At 42.3% G+C, this 19655-nt stretch overlaps 1 protein-coding gene across 1 annotated transcript in view; it reads right to left on the reverse strand.

Annotated features, from left to right (window-relative positions):
* The window catches only part of CHRDL1 (chordin like 1), a 118845-nt gene that overhangs the window by 25620 nt on the left and 73570 nt on the right, over positions 1-19655 (reverse strand). Inside the window, 2 exon segments of the mRNA XM_026014863.2 lie at positions 13298-13391; positions 15088-15230. Coding sequence (XP_025870648.1) covers positions 13298-13391; positions 15088-15230 — 237 coding nt within the window.

The following is a 19655-nucleotide window of genomic DNA, read 5'->3' on the forward strand; positions in this document are numbered from 1 at the left end:
ATATTCCTCTACTGATTAAAGATCAGCAACCACAGGACAATTTCCAAGGATTTTACCTCATGTTATCTATGACCAACCAAGTCACTGGGAAGAGCTTGGTCTTACACTCAGTATCAATTCAACCATGTATTTGGCAGGGTAACAGGAAATACCAAAAAGTATCAGCATTTATGGATTTTCTGTTTGAATTTATCCCTCGAGCTTTCAAAGCCCACATGGAGATAGTAACATGTTACTGGTTCAAGGATGTGGTAGTCCTGTGAGGGAAAATTAGATAATATCATTGGCTTTTAGGATGTGCCAAAGACCTCGAAATTCCTTTGAAAGCAATATTATCTGGCAGTGACATATAACAAAGTTATGACTTAGCCCTTCATGATTTAAAGATCATCTCATGGGGAAAAAATTAGGATTCGTCAAGAGGTGCTTGGGAGAGATTGAAGGAGTAAGTGATCAGTAAGACAGAATCATGGAAAGCTTCCCAAAATAATCAGTCTTGTTTTTAGAAGTAGGCATCATGGTGATATGATTTAACATAAGTAACTGCAAGGAGCAGAGCTTTGAAACAGTAAGGAACATGCTGGAAACAGCCAACAGGATGTGGCTGTGGCTGTAGTAGAAAGTTCAGATGTGAAACAAGAGAGATGGTGGAGAGGAAGAAAGGAAGAGGGAAAGGGGAACAGGGGGAAGAGGGGAGGGAGTCTTAAGTAAGGGTAGTAAATAATTGCTGTGTAGACTTCAGAAAGAGGCTAAAGAATTCACATTTTATCCTGTTACTGATTTTTATGTAGAGTTCCTACAGTAAAAGAAAGAGGTGACTTGTGGCAGCTTTGCCTGGCAATTGAGTGTCACTTAGCTGGGGAGTAAGTGGAATCTTGGGAGGCCAACCAAGAGGCTGTTGTACTAACATGTGACAGGTCCCGAGAATCTCGAAAACAATGAAACAATGAAAGAGGGACAAACCAGACTACTCCAGATAAAAAGGAAATGATAAGATCCCTTGGGGATATTTGCTGACAGAGAATGGTGGTAAGGGAAAAAACAGTATAAAAGGATGTTAGGATTGGAGGGCACCTGGGGGGCTCCATCAGTTAAGCAGCCCACTCTTGATTTCGGTTCAGGTCGTGATCTTGGGGTCCTGGGATCAGGCCCCATGTCCGTCGGGGAGTCTGCTTGAGGATTCTCCCTTTCCTTTTCCCTCAGCCCCTCCCTGCTGCTCTCATGATCTCACTCTCAAATAAATAATTCAATCTTAAAAAATTTTTTTTTACATAAAAGGATGCTAAGGGTTGCAAGTATGGCCAGCTGGGAAATGGAACTGCCCTTGACAGTAAGGTGGGATGAACTTAAATGTACTCATTGTGTTTTCACTGGCAGTGGCAGGTCTAAGCTTTGTCGTGAGCCAGATGAAAATGTGGGACCGGAGAGAAGACTGGAAACCAGAAGAGATTCATGAGCAAATGGCAGAACAGAATGTCAAAGCTATAGGATATGTTTCCTAATCTAAGTAGCCCAAAGAGAACAAATTTTAAAAGAAAAATGAGGGGATCCCTGGGTGGCTCAGTAGTTTAGTGCCTGCCTTCAGCCCAGGGCATGATCCTGGAGACTCGGGATCGAGTCCCACATCGGGCTCCCTGCATGGAGCCTGCTTCTCCCTCTGCCTGTGTCTCTGCCTCTCTCTCTGTCTCTCATGAATAAATAAAATCTTTAAAAAATAAAAAAAAAGAAAAATGAGAGAAGAGCTCTCTTCCCCAAATGCCCTTTGCAAATGTAGATTTAATGGTTGGTACTGGCATGCAATGTTTACTTAGCATGACCTTCTGAGAAGGTCAATTTATTGCATTTAGACTCTAGAGTCTTCAAAGGGCTTTTAGATAGTGTCTTGAAATACTTAGCGTCCAGGCAGAATCTCGAAGCAAGTAGTCTCTGTTAAGTGAGCCGATAGGTAAGATAGCAAGACAATGAGGAGGCAAGTCGGGATCAAGCATGGGAGTGGACTATTAATATCCTGTAACACCAACGTGTTGCAACACCTAAGCATTTGCAGACAGGCATGTGTGCCTCAATTGGAATCCTTTCACCTCATTAAAAACTACTGGAGTCATTACTTCTGTATAGATCTCAAGTAGGAATGACTACTATTTTGGTTGCTTTTGAGCTTTTGACATCATCAAAATGGCATTCTCTAAGTTGGAATGTTCTATAAGTGAGGAGTCATTCGATATAATTTGAACCATAGTTAAATTGGAAGAATCTTCTCAGACGTTCACATTTTGTTCAGCTGTGAGTGATTCTCTTAGACTTGGGCCAAATCTGTCTGGAGAGATGATAATAGTTATCCATTTACTACTTTAGATACTACACTTTAGATATATCTAAGAGACAAAATGCATAAAAGAAAAAAGCAAGCACCAATACTCTAAAACCTGTTCCTTTCCCTCCTCCCTCCCCCATCCTATTCACTGGTAAATTATCTTGAGTGAGAGGGAGCTTCTTTTTTCAGCCAAGGCTTTACTTAAAACAAACAAAAAACCCCCCAGTGATTCTAATGGAGACAGATGGATTCTAGTTAATTCTGAGAAGCAACAAGATGTAATTTTAACCAATTTTTAAAACCAAAATGAAAAACAACTCTAGTGTACTGTATGTCAAACAATATTCATTTAACCTTAAAAGCCACATGTGTTGTTTATTCAAACCTCAATTATAATCTGAGTGGTACCCTATAGAGCTAAAATGGCTTGGCTTTCTGGTAATGGGAGAAATGGAGAACAAGCATTTGAAATACAGTCAAGAGCTGGGCTACAATTCGGACTGTTTATAACTCCCGTGGCTTCCATTAATCTCTGGTTAGCTTGAGTAGGTCACAGAAGTAAACCCTGTCCTCTCAAAAGGACTAAGTGTACAATGAGATTATTAGATACCCATGAAGATAAGCCTCAGAAAGCAAAACTACGCCAGCATGTGGCCATTTCTGAACCACACACATCATAAAGAGCGTGCCTATAGGTCCTGATGGATCTGAGACAACCCAGTTTCATGCCTCTTTTTCTACAGGCATAATTACTGAGCCCTCTCCCTTTCAAAAGTGTCTTGGTTTGGATGATAAGATATGTAGTCGCTCTAATCATAAGGCACATGGAAATGAAATGAATCCCCGAGACTGGGTGGGGGCTGTATGGTGATCTCTGTGACAAGGGAAAGGGATCTCTGTACTTTCAGAGCAACATGTCAAAATCAGCAGAACCAGGGCAAATTATTAAAGGGCTTTTGTGAGGGGAAACCGGAAGAGGGCGGAGAGGAAGAAAGTGATCGATCATGACATCTCCACCTACTACGTGCCAGGTTCTGGGGTGAGCCACTTGATGGCCAGCAGATAATACCCAAGCTGGAGATGAGAGAGTGGAAGCAGATGACTCAGGGGCCTCTGCCAAACATCTAATTCTACAAATTCTGTTGAGAGGGAGCAAGCATGCTGAAATTTAAGTGAAGCTTTAAAGAACCCGGGTCACAAGGATTCTCCACTGTTGTTAGACCTTGGAGCTAACAACGATATACAGTACCACAGGAAGCCCTCCAGTATTTTGTAGACAGTCATGTTTTCTAGAAAATACTTCACTGTCAAAGCACTTTATTGTTTGGGCTGTCAATACAAGCTCTTAGCATTTTAAACACAATATCTGCTTGAGACACACAAAGGCACAGACAAGGGGGAATCCTGCCAAGAGGAGCAAGCCAAATCTGAAGAATACAAAAGCATTTATCCAGAAAAATCAGAAATACATACTTTTTAAAAAGGGCATTGTGAAAGTTGCGTGTGCTTGTGAGACGGAATTATGGGAGAGGGCACAGAGAAGTTATTAGCTAGATGGTACCCACAACCCACAGTCTGCTCTTCCAATGGCATTGTGGTTTTGCAGATCCAAGTTGATACTTAGAAATGGGGCCTTTGAGTCTCATCCCAATAACTTGGCTGGAAGAATTACCATGTCCAGCCCCGGGGAGCAAAGTTGTCACAAAGTCTGTTCCTCCCAGTAGCCTCAGAGTTCAGAGTCCTCAAAGTTGCTCCACATCTCCAAGTTGAGAGGCAACATAGCAGTCACGGCTAAGAGAACCACCCACGCCAGCCAGACTACCTGGGTCCAAGTCCTGGCTCTGCCCCTTTTCACCCGTGTGACTCTGGGCAAGTGATGAACCTCTCTGAGTGTCAGCTTCCTTATGGCTAAAATGGAGACAATCAAATCCAGCCCAGAGAGTAGTGGGGGATGAAATGGATTAGTGTGAGCAAAGAGCTCAGAGCAGTGTCTGGCACAGCAAGTGTTATTCTTCCTATTCCTCCCATCCTTTCCCTCCTCTTCTTCCCTCCTTCCCCTCAAGAGTAGCTTACCCATGGGGAAAACCCAACTTAAGAACTCCCGTGAGCATTTGAAGTATCTAACAAGGAAAGGCTCTAGATTAAACAAAAAATGAAGCCCAAGAATAAGAAAAACATTTATGCCTGCTCATAGAAAGGAAATTATCTCATTTTAAAATCATTCCATTTCGATTTTTTTGTATAGATATTTTTCCCTTTCTTTTTTATTTATTTCATTTTTATTTTATTTTTTATTGGAGTTCAATTTGCCAACACATATCATAACACCCAGTGCTCATCCCGCCAAGTGCCCCCCTCAGTGCCCGTCACCCAGTCACCCCATCCTCCCGCCCACCTCCCCTTCCACTACCCCTTGTTCATTCCATTTTGAAAGCCAGGATCCTGGATGCAGGAAAAGAAAAAAAGAAAGAAAAAAGGCCACAGAGATTCTTTTAGCCCCATTCCTTCTCAACTGGCTTAGATTCTCTCATAATTATGCTAGTCCTCTCCTAATTGTCATCTTTGTCAAAGAGGCATTTGAGTTTTAATGCCATCCCTTATTCTCTCTTGACTTAAGATGAGGCTGAAGAGGGCAGATACCTGCTTCATTGGGAGAGAGTGCAATCTTGTAGTCATAAAGCAGAGTGATAACAGTCCAAGGACCCAAATAAAGAGAGTCCTATGATACCACATCCATACAGGGAAAATAACAAGCAGATAGATGGAGAAGGGAAGCTCAGAGATCTATCAATGTTTACTGCTGGTCAACCTGGAGCAGTCCATTTAAAAGTCCTTCAATTCACAAATACTGCATTAGCTCCCCGGCCTTATCCAAAGAGGACTGGGATGTCTGGTGGGAGTAGGGGACATGGGGCTGGTTTTCATGACTAAATCTAAGGGGTAAGTGGATGTAGTCATTCTAGTGATTTGCTTGAATAAGTGGTATTCACTGTCCACTTTGCCTTGGCTACAAGAGACTTGGACTTTGTTGTAACATAGATAATATTCAAATATGACTCCCCCTGCCTGACACTGCTTGTCTTGCTCACATTTCATTTTCTTGTTCATGCTGTCAGTCAACAAATCAGACCAATTTCTAGAAATACTGGGGTCTAGGCTCACGAAGATTATTCCAATGAGAATAATGCACACATGTGGTGGTGTGTTTCTGGGCAGTCATGGCATCCCTTGAAGCAGTCAGAAGGACAGGGCTGAAGGAAGAGTAGCTTTAATCTGTGAAGAAGTACTTGCTCTGAAATACTTCACTGGAAATTCCTTATTTTTATTATAGAACCAGATCCCTATACATATGAGAAACCCCTCAATCCCAGAGCAGGATGGGGGTGTTTATTCGACATGGCCAATTAGGAATCGGTGTTATTCATTTGTTAAGCTCAGAATGAAAGTCAATGTTAATGCTGTCTCATCCACCGTCTGAAGGGCTTTCTGTCTAAGAAGAAACATTCTAAGTGGCACCTGGGTGGCTCAGTCGGTGAAGTGTCTGCCTTTGGCTCAGGCCATGATCCTGGGATCCTGGGCTCCCTGTTCGGTGGGGAGTCTGCTTCTCTCTCTCTCCCCTGCTTGTTCTCTCTCTCTCTCTCTCTCATTCTAATAAAATAAAAATAAAATCTTTAAAATACAAAAGAAACATTCTAGACATAAGAGACATCCCAAGTAGGAACACAATGACCAGAGAGGAGTGAGAGTCCTGGGAGTGTCAGTAAGTACCTGAACATGAAATCTGAGCACAAGGGCCGGAGAGAGAACAAAAACAAGCTGGAAAGTTTCCATGGAAAAAGGAAGCTTCCAGTGGAGATTTAGAAGGAAAGAGGAAGGCCAAGGGTGGGCTGTCAGATGGTCCCCATCTTCATGAACATGAATGGTTCACCTGAGAACAGGGCTTATTAATGGTTGTCAGACTCTTCTGTCACTGAAGAGGTCAGAGTGTTTCAGCACATTTTGAAGTTTCAGTTAGAGCACAGCAACTCAAAAACCATAAATGACTGAATTCATTTTTATCTTTTTTGAGCAGTGTGTCTCATTAATGATGTCTTCTTCCTCATCATGACCTGGTGATGGTGGTGTTTCTGCAGAAAATGTGGACAAAACCCAAAACGATGCTAGGCCAATACACGAGGATCTATATTTGGAGTTGCTGTTATTTTCCCCAGTTCTGTTTGATTTTGAGAAGTTTGAAAACTTGGGGAGATTTTTTTGACATTATTACAAAAATGAACTACCTTGCTCACCACTTCCCTCAAGACCTCTGGGTTCCAGCCAAGACGGCACCTCACGTGTAATTTTGCTGCTTGTTTTTGTTTTTGTTTTTGAAAGAGAAATAAAAAGCCTTAGGTAAAATGGTAGCTGTCTTGAATACTGACAAATTGCTTTTAGACAGTTGCTTCTGGTTTTTGGTCACTTGTGGAAGTTTGTAGAAATAGTTCCAATTTCATAAAGCAAGATTCAATTTTCTCCTTTGGCTCTTTGGAAATGTATTGGATAAATGAGCTTGGATTGATTAAGTTGTAAGTTCAGTCATCTCTCTGGCCTCCCTACCTAGGACTCACTTAGAATGCTGTCAAGAGATTTTCATACAGTGTATGTTCTCATTCATTTGGGGAATATAAATAATAGTGAAAGGGAATATAAAGGAAGGGAGAAGAAATGTGTGGGAAATATCAGGAAGGGAGACAGAACATAAAGACTCCTAACTCTGGGAAACGAACTAGGGGTGGTGGAAGGGAAGGAGGGAAGGGGGTGGGGGGAATGGGTGACGGGCACTGAGGGGGACACTTGACGGGATGAGCACTGGGTGTTATTCTGTATGTTGGTAAATTAAACACCAATAAAAATTAATTTATTAAAATAAAAAAAATAAATTGGAGAAAAAGAGATTTTCATAGCTGTAGCTCTTTCTTTTTAATATATCCACCACAAGATATGCGTAATTCTATGCTAGGGTAAACAGAGGAAAAGGGTGGCCCTTCCCCAGGTAAGGAGCTGAGACCAATGAAATGATGAACAATACAAGAAAATGTTTTAAATACTGGACTCTACAAGCCAGACTAAGCCCCAAGTGTGGTCCAAGGAGCTCAAGGAGGACTAGAGTTATCAGGTGGGGCTCTTTAGAAAGGGTGGGACACGAGCTGGGCTCTTGAAAGATGGGTTAGGATCGTAATCTGTAGGAGAGAGGAGGAAAGCTATTCTAAGCTTGTGGGGAGTGAGAGCTAAGAGAGGCACATAGCAGGCGACAAAAGTGGGAAGGAACAGAGCATATTTTAGGACAAAGGGAACAGCCAGCCCAGAGTATAAGGTGTGCATGTTGGCGTCAGAGGAATGAGGATGAGTAGTAGGTTAAAGAAGGGGAAGATTGCTTTATAAAGCACCTTTTAAAACCATCTGAAGAACTGACACTGTATAATGTGGTAAGATATGGTAGGCACTGACCAACAGGATCAAGTATTTCTGTAAGAAGAAAAGCCTGGACTAGGGTATTATGCACACATAAAACAGAGGAAGGACCGTTATAGACGCTCCTACAGCATCAGGTGGCCAGTTCCACTCCCTGGTGAGATCCTGGGAGTGTAAGACTGCCATTGCTATGCCCTAACTTTAAAAAAAGATTTTATTTATTTATTCATGAGAGACACACAGAGTAAGATTTTATTTATGTATTCATGAGAGACACACAGAGAGAGGCAGAGACATAGGCAGAGAGAGAAGCAGGCTCCCTGCGGGGAGCCTGATGTGAGACTCGATCCCAGGACCCTGGGATCACACCCTGAGCCAAAGACAGATGCTCAACCACTGAGCCACCCAGGCATCCCTGTAATGAGGATTAAATGAGGTATTACACACATATGTGCTTACACCACTGCCTGGCACATAGTAAGTGCCACATACGTACTCTGTCGAGTATGCCTCTCGATACAGTCAACAACACCAAACCTCTCTCTTGTCTAGAGTCCAAGTACAGAGCCTTCCCCTTTGCTTTGGCAAGATAGGCAGGAGACAGGAAGCAGAAATGATAAGTGGGAGAGGGAAGCTGGGAATGGGTATAGGTTTGAGGCCTGCCTGCCCAGAATGTGGTAGTCGTATGAGATTTTTGTTCTGATCAAGTTTCTCTAAAGGTTCCAGTGGCTGTTTGCACTCCATTTCCAGTCCAGATGAGGTTTGTTGAAGTGCCAGCAATGACATGCCAATGCTCTCCTGACTCCTAGCCTCAGGGACAGTCGAAAGCCCTGGAGCTGGGGTTGAGATCCAGTCTGTGGCTAATACTGCCGTGTGACCCAGGAAGAGAGCGCACACCTGTGTTGGGTGACAGCGCAGAGAAAGAACCTGTTCAAATAGGGCCCTTTATATTAACGTTTGTGAGTTCAGCACTTAAAAGGGTATTTCTTCTGCAGTATTTGTCTGCAATTAGGGTGGTCAGCATAGGGGAGAAGTGTGTCTGCATTCCCAGCTGTATGAGTAATACGCTTATGCAAGATATACCTTTGTAAAAACACCATCTCAGCAGGAAAAAAAAAAATAAGGTGCTTCCAACATTAGCACTTCAAAGGAGATTCAATCACATTATATGCAACTGAAAGATGGAAAGAAATTTGAGGCAGAGAGAAAAGCATCAATTTTATGAAAGTGTGGGATTTAGTCTTCATAGGGAAAGATGAAAGAGAAGGGTTTATTTAGGCTGGAGGAGAGATGGTGGAGAAAGAACTTCGGGAATTGTCAAGTGTATGAAGGGACAACACAGGATCCGTCACAGCTCGCTTTTATGCATTGCTTTTGAGGACATGATAAAAGAAAGGAAATTTAAATTGTGACAAGAGAATCGCTGAGAAGATGGTGAGCCCCAGGATCTGTTACCACAAGAGGGATGAGAAATTAAGTTCTGTGTGTGGATATTAAGTAAAGAAAAAGGCAAGACTATCAGACATAGAGGAGAGGGTGCAATCATACTTAACTCCGGCCAATAAATATAATAATATTGTGTGAAATATAATAATTATTTCATATGAAGCAATAACTCTGTATCAGAATTTCTCTTAGGGAAGCTGAGGTGGCTTAGTGTTTGAAATGTGTGCCTTCGGCTCAGGTCATGATCCCAGGACTCCTGGGATTGAGTCCCGTATTGGGCTCCCCACAGGGAGCTTGCTTCTCCCTCTGCCCATGTCTCTGCCTCTCTCTCTCTGTGTCTCTCATGAATAAATAAAATCTTTAAATTAAAAAGGAAAAGAAAAAGACTTTCCTAGCTCTCTACATCACCTTGGTTAATTTTTACCTTTCCATAGGTGTTAGGTATTATAAGCTCCATTTTCAGAGCTGAAAAAAAAAATGAGGTTCCATGTAGGTAAGCAGCTTGCCAGAGGTATCACTAGTAGGCGGAAGCTCAGTTACATCAAATCTGCGTCCTTCTGGCTTCAGAGCCTATGTCCGTGGCACCACGCCTTTTCTCAGGAGCAATAGTATGTCTTTTGGCAGCTGCCTTTCTTTTATTCATTGTTCTTCAGTTTAGATTTCTCACGGTTTCCTTTGCTTCAAACAATATAATCTCAATCTGACAAGTGGATTATAGCAACTAGCTGGTGATGTGAGCAAGCACGTGTACTCTGTGCGGATTCTCTTCCCTTTGGAGCAGACTCAAATTAAGGTGGGGGCAAAGATAGGTAGGGAGATGAGGAACAAAATGCTCATCTTTTCTGGCTTAAATGTCATAGCTGTATGGATGTACACCCTCACTGTGAGAAAGCGTCATAGAAAGATACAAGGCAAACCAAATGAGGCTGTCATGAAATCCACGCTGACTTGTGAGGACCACTAGAAAGGGCATAAGAAAAGGGATGAGCATAAACTGATACTCAGAACGAGGTCATTTCCTGAAGTGTGATGGGGTTGGAAAAGTACCTGGTCATCAGAAATGACACCAAATGATTTCTTACCGACCATGAATCAATGTACAGCCATTACCACCCCTACCACAGCCTGTCAGTAATTCAGAGGCAGAAAACACAGCAATAATATCGTATGTCAGGTGCATCTAATTCAAACTATCACTTTCTGGCAGTACTTCCAAGCTAGTGTGCATTCATTCAAAGAGCACCTACTTTGTACCTAGAGCAGTGCAGGGGGGCAGGGGGAAGAAGATGAACCAGAAATAGCTTTTGTTCTAAGAAGCTCATAACTGGGGACACCTGGGTGGCTCAGTGGTTGAGCATCTGCCTTTGGCTCAGGTCATGATCCTGGGGTCCTGGTATCGAGTCCCACGTCGGGCTCCTCTCAGGGTGCCTGCTTCTCTCTCTGCCTAGGTCTCTGCCTCTCTTTCTCTGTTTGTCATAAATAAATAAGTAAAATCTTTAAAAAGAAGCTCATAATTGATAGGGAGGATAGGACATGGGCACACATAATAAAAAACAAAAGGTAATGAAGTGATAAATGCTACTAGAGAAGCACCCAGGAAGTGCTGTGGAGTCTCAGAAAGGAAGATGGTTTACTCACTTATAGATTAAAAAAAATGCTTCATGGAGGAAGTGGCAGTTGGGCTGGCCTTTGGATAAGTGGGAATTCAGGATGGAGAAATTAAGGATGGCAGGGGGAAGGCAGAGGAGAGAGAAAGGCCTTCTGTCTAGTATTTATCGAGATGTGGCCAGAGGATTGCCTGCATCGGAATCTGAGGAGGTTGTACCTGAGCTACGTCTTGGGAAACTTGTAGGATTTCCATAGGCAGAGATGAAAGGAAAAGGATTTTCCAGAAAAAAGGCAAGTTTCCCTCCTCCAAGATCTTGCTGTACATGTCAGTTTGTACCTAGGCATCCATTTTGTTCCCTTGACCTCCTAGTTCCCTATCATGAAATGGCTGTGACTCATTCATCCCAAAGTCAGTTGCCATATAGTTGGAATTAGATCCTCCGGCCAGTCAGAATGACATTTGTTACTTTTCTACTGCTTTCAGTTTTCAGATTTTTAATGTGCTCAGTTTAAGTGCACTAAACCCAAATATGAACCATTGTTAGGGCTGCCTCCAGTCATCTACATGGTCTTAGGAATAGGTTCTTAAAGCAGAGTCTACGGGCCACCTGCCTCCAAGTGGACAATGGGGCCTGCCCACATGTACATGCCGGGACCCCACCCCAAAGCCATTGAATCACAATCTTGCAATTGTTGTCTGAGTATCTGAAAGTTCTCCAGGTGATTCTGAAGCACACTAATGTTGGAGAAATCTTGCTGGTGGGGGGGGGGCGGGTAGTGAAAGCACAAAGATAAGACAGCACAGGAACACTGAGAGAAGAACCTAAGGTGCGGGAATGGAAGAATATGGGCTAGAAAGGTAAGTTGAAGCTACAGTGTGAGAGGCCTTCACTGTATGAGGCAGGGGATTGATGTATATTCTAAATGGTCCTTTTCCTGCAAGATCTCATTTACACCTCACAGGCATTTGGAAGTAAGTACCAACATTATCCTCCCTTTAGAGATTGTTAGAAAGGCTGAATGCACTGCTCATGATCCAGCTGGAAAGTAGCAAGACTGGGCTCAGAGCCGAGGCAGCTGGTTCCAGAGGCTCCAGTGTGAACCACTAGTTTGTACTGTGTCCCCAAACCAGACACCTGCCCTTTCACACGAGACAGGCTACTACACTCGCCTTCTTCCTGGGCTCTCCCCTTGCTTTGTAGCCTCCCTCCAATCTAGTATGGATACAACAGCCAATGAGATCTTTTAAGACATCAACTGGTTCATGTCATGCCCTGCTCACAACCTTCCAGTGGCTTCCCAAGGTATTTAGAAACTGAAATGCAAACTCCATCCCATGGCCTTGAAGGTCCTGCATGGTCTGACCCCCGCTCACTTCTTCAGCCTCATCTCCAGCCAGTGTGGACTACAATTACTACAGTCCAGAGAAGAAAAATGTAAGTACACTGTTTCAATCTTTATTTATTTGTTTATCATTTGTCTTCTCTGGTAGAATGTGAGTTCCACAAGAGTGAAGAATGGGTTTTTGCTGCTATGTATGCCACATCTGGTTGTAGAGGGTATGTACTGCATAAATGTGCTGCACAGAAGGGGTGCATTAACAAGGACTTTCTGGAAAATGGCAGTAAAGTATCTTAAGTAAAAAATAATTCTCTTTGTAATTTGCATAAAGATGCCTTAGAGTCTAGCAGTGCCCTGTAGGTTACTCTACTTACCGATAAGTATCTAGCTTCTAGCACTGGGCTGAGCTTACAGTAGATGCTCAATAAATATGTCGATTGGGTGGAAGGAAAGAAGACAAAATCAGAATACTGCTAGAGGGAAAGCCAGAAAGGAAAGGGATAGAGAAGACAGCTGAAGATTTAATAATTTGAGAAGAGGCAATAAAGGAGAAATTAAAGGTGATTACGCTCGATCTGAGAGGATAGAAATGGCGTCATTATCAAAGAAATGGAAACCAAACAAAAAAACACTGGCTTGAGAACAATGATGCCATTTTGGCTATAATCTAAGAAGATGACACCTTCTGCCTTCCATTTTGCTTTTACTGAGTTTGTCACCATTTGACTGTGGGGCTTTAAAGAATATACCTAGATTTTCCCTGCAGAGTCTTCAAAATGGTCACATCAGGGCTCTGCAAGGCCCATTCTTCCTGTTAAGGCTATTCATGGAAATGGCCTATGTTTCACAATTCAATAACACAGAGGCCCAGCTAAAAGTGATCAAGGGAGAAAAGATACAGGCACTCACTTTCTCAGTAGATGACACTCACTCTTATTCTTCTGCCACATGCTAGGGCAGTTTCTTTCAGGTGGTGGCCCTTAAAATCAGTGTTTCTTTCCTCCCTTTTTTGAATGGATTGCCCTCCTCTCCACCCAGCTAAAACCTAACGTTTCCACAAAAAATTCCCTTTCTTATGACATTGGACAGCTATCCAGGATGGCAGCACCCCTATGTCTTGTGATATGGGACACATACCTCTGCATACCCGGCAGCAGGAATCCGGAACAGAGACTGGGAATGCACAGGTTAACTTGGGACAAGTCTTGAGACCACAGTACACATTCCCCTCCTGCCAAGGAGAAACAGAATTTAAGGTCAGAAGGATCTGGGTAGAAGCATAAAGTCTTCTTAGCTCAGGACCTGGGATGAGTAGGAATCCAAAACATGCCACCCATTCCCAGAACTCTCCCATAGTTAGTTCTAGAGCTTCCTAAATGTTATGATGCTTTATTTTTTTTTCTGTTTACTATTTCTCCACATCAGAGACTATGTTACCAAAGAATTGGCAATCCTTGTTGGACATCCTGATCTAAGATGGTACAAAGCAGTCAGTGTTAGGGCTGCCACTGGCCTGCCAAACCCCAAAATATGGTCTTGCTCCTGTCTTCTCTGTTCACTGTATTCCCTGGTCCACATCACACCCCAGCTGGATATTGGGATTCCAGGGAATGCAGATTTGTATGACAGCCATCTTTTATAACACTCCAAACCAGGGAGACTGGCTGTCTGGGGTAATACAAAACTACACAAGACGATGTGAATGGATTCCCCAGTTCAGCACCAGGCAAGGGAGAGGATCAAATTTACCTGCTATTATGTCTGTCTTGACATAGTTTCCACTCCCTAAAGTTCTATGTTCCAAACATCCTTCCTTAAAACTTGTTCTTATAAGCATATCATTCTGGGGCTAGGAGGCTCCCTGAAAAGTCATTAGGAGGGCAAGGCCACAAACAAATTCTCCCAAACCACCAAGATACCATATTTTTACTGTAAGTCCCCAAGGGAAGGGATTCTAGAACTTTCCTTGGCAATCCAGTGTTTAATGCCTTTACAGAAAAAAAAAAATCCTAATTCTAACTTCATTGCTTCACACTTCAGTTGAAACAACCATTTTATTCCATTTTCTGGTCCTACCTATTACATTCTTTGAACTGCACAATTCCATGAAGATATAATCAGTACACCTTATTCCTAAGGTATATACGGTTCTTCTGACAAGTGATATCACAGGAACAATCATGTTTCGCTGAGAGCGTTCTCACTGCAAGTTATCCAGAGCAAACTGGCTGGGAGAAGACATCAGAGATGGGAACCAAAAGATCCCCCATTTTCTTGTGAATTGGACTGAGTGGCCTTCGATGGTGCCAATGGCTTTTCTAGCCACAGCATCCCCAAAGCTTCGAATAATTGAGTCCCTCTGATGAAGGCTTTGCTGGGGTGACTATTGTTAAAAGGATGGCAGACCAAGACCATCAGGTCATGTCTATCCATTTAAACAGTCCTAAAGCTTTAAGACCAGGATATGACAGGGTCTGATTTCTTTTTTTTTTTTTTTTTTTTTTTAGGGTCTGATTTCTTTAACAGAGGTCAGGGTTGTTCAGGGTTTGTGAAATTCAGGGAGTCTAGATTAACAGGGAGGCTGAGGATTTCAATGCAATTCGTCTTGGGACACCTGGGTGGCTCAGTTGGTTGAGTGTCTAACTCTTGGTTTCAGCTCAGGTCGTCATCTCATGGCTTGTCAGATTGAGCCCCATGTGGGGCTCCACGCTCAGCAGGGAGTCTGCTTGAGATTCTCTCTGCCCCTCCCCCTACTTGTGCACACACTCATGCTCTCTCTCAAATAAATAAATCTTTTAAAAAAATAAATGCAATTTGTCTTCCTTTCAAACAACTCACTGTGTAGGCTCAAAGCAGAGGTGTAAGCACTGGAGAAGCTCTGGTATTGGGGTAGGGGCCAGCAGGAATGAGAAGACACTGGGTCTTACCGAACAGCTGCACTGCGTACACTGATTGGGTTGCCGGTTCTGAAAGAGCCCTTCAGCCACGAACAGCTCACCATGTTGGTAAGTAGTCCCGTTGTATTCACAGGACTTGCTGGTCACCTTATTGTTCGCTGGGGGTAGGGAGTCTTCTGGGACAGAGCGGAGAAAAACCACACCGAGTATAGGCATCACTGCAGAGAATTTCATAAATCCCAACAGCAGAGGGGGCTATACCACATAGAGGGAGTTCAAGATAACCCCCGATTCAGTGGCTGCTGACTTTAGATAATATGAAAGCAACCAGACAAGAATGGCAAGGGACATGACCATCCATCTATTCTTTCATTTGTTGAGGGTTTATTGAATGCTTACTATGTGCCAGGTTCTGTGATGGGCGCTAGAGAGAAATCGGAGAAGGACAAGACCCCTGCCCGCACTGAGCTAAGAGACCAGGCGAATAACGTGTTAACTTGGCTGGAAGGAGGGAGTTCTTTCAGAAGAAGAATCATCTATTACAACTACCTTGGTAACCTTACCTCCTCCCATGTTTTGTATCACTTGGCATGTGTTTGTATGCTTATTCCGGCCTCTGGAGTCCTTGCTTTTTTTTTTTTTTTTTTAATATATAGTTGACAGAGAGTCTTTGCTTATTTTAAATACCACCACCAAGATCACCCCCCTCCTCCCACTCTTTTCCACCTACTGCAGTCCTGATTTTAAAGGCTTGGGAAAAGTTCCTTTTCCTCTAGGAAGCATCCCCGCATAGCTCCAGCCCATAATCTGGACCTTGAAAGACATGTCATTTCCAAAGTGCACAAACCGGCACCTGAATGTTACTTTAACTCCCATTTGTGAATTATAGTCACCTAGCAAAAAATTTAAGAGATTTCATATAAATTATTACCAGGGAGCCTCATAACAACCCTATCAATCAAGTAAGGCTTAACTTCATTTTTCACTTGAGGTTGACTTCTCTGAAGTCCCAGATGTAGTATGTGATGACCCTAAACTCCACCTTTTTTCTGTCAACCTCTGTATACATGCAGATGTATTGCTTTTTAAGGACCAGGACTCTACCTTACAGGTCTCTTTTCTCTGTGGCATTTAGTGCAGGGTGGCCATGTAGCAAAAAGTCAATGTACCAATGCACCTGGGGACTTGGCTCTAAGTGAATGGTCTCAAGAACTCTTTTTACCGGGCTTCCTTAAAATGCATGGTGTATGTGCCTGTGTGTACATACTCACGCACTCGTGCATACACACACCCAACAATGAACAAGCCCCCAGATTAAACTCATCACTGATGTACAAATTAACAATAGAACTAAATAGGGCTTGGAAAGTGCCCTCTGTAGAACAGTGGAAGAAGAGAAATCAGGGTAGTTGTGTGTTTCACTAGGGGAAGGCTTAGACATTAGACTGTCATCCCTTCCTTCCTATGAGTCAAAAGTATAACGCAAATGAGTTCATCTTATGGGTTAATTATACCTCAGTATAAATACAACTGTTTAAAAAAACAGAATGATACTCTGTTATCCCTTCAGATCGAATAAATCTTTCACCCTTTGAAAAAACAGAATAAAATTCTTCTTAGAGGGACTCCTGGGTGGCTCAGTGGTTGAGCGTCTGCCTTTGACTCAACGTAATCCCAGGATCCGGGGATCAAATCCCATATTGGGCTCACTGCAAGGAGCCTGCTTCTCCCTCGCCTATGTCTCTGCCTCTCTCTGTGTGTCTCTCATGAATAAATAAATAAAATCTTAAAAAAAAGAAATTTTCCTTAGGATGTAGGTGAAAATGATAAAGGCTAATGGTAATAGTAATAATAATAATAAAATAATAGCTAACATTTACTGAGCCCTAATTAATATGCAAGGCACAGTGGTGAGTGCTTTTCCATACATGCTCACATTGGCTTTTACCAATAATATTCTAAAATGGACATGATTATGCCCATTTTGCTGACAGGGAAAGTAAAGCTTAAGAAATTAACTGACTTGCTCCAGGTCACACAATTTGCAAGTGGTAGCACCAAAATTTGAACTGATGTCGGACTGATTTTAGAATCTTCCAACCTTACCACTACACCAAGGGCGGTGTCAATCACATCAAACCTGTAACAAGGAAGGGACCATTTAATTTTAAAACCAAAACCAATGGAACAGGAAGGCTATGTTGTCTCTCTACAATGTTTTGGCCTACATTAACCAGAAAACTGCTATTACACTTACTTTGGCTTCAGCAATTTGCATAACTAACTGAACTCTACACTTTGCTTTATAAATTGATCTGGCTGCAATTTCTGAGTAACTCACTACTTATTAACGACTCTGTACAGGATACAAAAGTAGTACCTTAACAAGAAGAAGCCTTAGGGACACCTGGATGGCTCTGTTGCTTAAGCATCCAACTCTTTTCATTTTGGCTCAGGTTATGATCTCAAGATCCAGGGATTGAGCCCCAACTAAGGTTCCACACTCAGCAGGAGTCTGAGATTCTCTCTCCCTCCCCCCGCCCCTCCCCCTGCTTACATGCTCCCTGTAAAATAAATCTTTCAAAAAAGAAAAAAGAAAGAAGAAACCTTAGCTCCTAGAGAATGTTTAACTCATACCATTTGACCCTAAGCCCCTGCTCCTGCCCACAAATACACGCAACCAGAGAGCTGCAGCTGGTAGACAGGAGTGAAACTCACTGGAGAAAGGACAGAGGCCAGCCCCTTCACCCCCCTGGGCTCTAATTATACCAAATCTCAGTATTTTGTGGTGAAAGAAAACTGGGATGACCTACAAAAGAATATCTACCATGACTCTTACAGGAGTTGACAGATCTTTGGAATGCCAAAAAAGGAAAAAGAAGGTTGGAATTATTTTGCTTCAAAATAATGTGGATTGATTTTCTTTCAAATTGAGTCTGCTGCTAAAAGGTCAATGGGGAAGCAACTGCAGGGTGAGGTTTTTTTTTTTTTTTCCTTGAGAGTCTTTCTTGCAAGGGTCTTCAGAGTTGCCTAGCATTGAATCTATTAATCAGCTCAACGGGAGATGGAGGAGGAAGCAAAAGAGAAAAAGACAAAAGAGAATCAAAGAAAAAAAAAACGATTATAAACATGCTTACTGCTTGTTTTACACGACAAATTTATCTAAATATCTTTCCACTTATTCTTATTTCATTCTTTTAATAGCCTTAATGGAGTGATGGGAGAATTACGGAAACGAGGCTACTGACATCCAAAAAGATTCCGCCCACAACACCTAGCTATTTAACAGGAAAGCCGACTCAAAAATAGAGTTTTCCCATCTCACAATTTGTGCTCTTTTTACAGAGTGGGTGTTAATACTGGCGTGTGGAAAGGAAATGAAATCTGTACCTGGAAGAGATCTGGGCTCCCATGTTACTTGCATTCCATGCTCTTTACAGCATTATTCACAATAGCCAAGGTATGGAAACATCCTGTCAGTCAACGAACGGATAAAGCAACTGTGGCACACGTACATATACAATGGAATAGTATTTGACCCAAAAAAAGACATTTCCCCAACTTGCAACAACATGGATGAACACGCTAAGTGAAATGAGCCAGATACAGAAAGAAAAAAAAAACTTGTATGGCCTCACTTTTTGTGAAATGTAAAAACCCGTCAAATCTATAGGAGCACTGAGTAGAACGGTGGTTACCTGGGCTCAGGGGCGGGGGCAATGGGGTGATGTTGGTGAAAGGGCACAAAGTTGAGGTTCCGTAAGATGAATTATGCCTAGAGATCTAATGGATAGAGAGCATGATGACTGTAATTAATCATACTAGGTTGTATACCGGACATTTGCTCAGAGAGCAGATGTCAAGTGTTCTCACCACAGGGTAAATGGTTACTATGTGAAGAGATGATGCTAATTAACGTGGCTGTAGTAGTCATATATATATATATCAAAGCAGGATGTTGCACACCAATTTCTACTAAAGAAAATATTTTTTTTAAACTGGGAGGTAGGATCACTGAGTCAGAAATGCCAGCTTGGGGTACTCTCCATAACATTGCACAAGCCACTTCACCCCTCTTGGCCTCCATTTTTCTTTCTAAGAATGAGATGTATGGAGGTATTGAATCACCATATTGTACATCTGAACTTCACACAGCACTGTATGTTACTTATACTAGAATTAAAAAATATATTTATTTATATTTATATGTTATAAATACATTTATTTTAAATATATATATTTATCTTAATATGTAAATAAATATATATATGGGGAAAAAGCCACCCCCAAACTTCATGGTTAAAAACCATAAAAATCAAAACTCATCATCATAATAAATTAGTTTATTTAGGGCATGGATGCAAATGCTAGCTTCATAGTACAGTGGAACAGCAGGGTCCTTACATTCCGAATTTATAACGTGAAGTAAAGGGTGCACAGTCTCAGAAATAAATAAGTGGGAGAAGTGACTTGTAATCTGCAGTTTTATCAAATGAAAATGGGTAGTTGTAGCATAAAAAAATGGGACATGGGATTCAAATCTCCTCTTGCATCTTTAGAAGGCCACCTGGTTCTCTGCCCTCTCCCTTCCTAGATTT

The sequence above is a fragment of the Vulpes vulpes genome, chromosome X (genome assembly GCF_048418805.1).
Source record: "Vulpes vulpes isolate BD-2025 chromosome X, VulVul3, whole genome shotgun sequence".
Lineage (NCBI taxonomy): Eukaryota > Metazoa > Chordata > Mammalia > Carnivora > Canidae > Vulpes > Vulpes vulpes.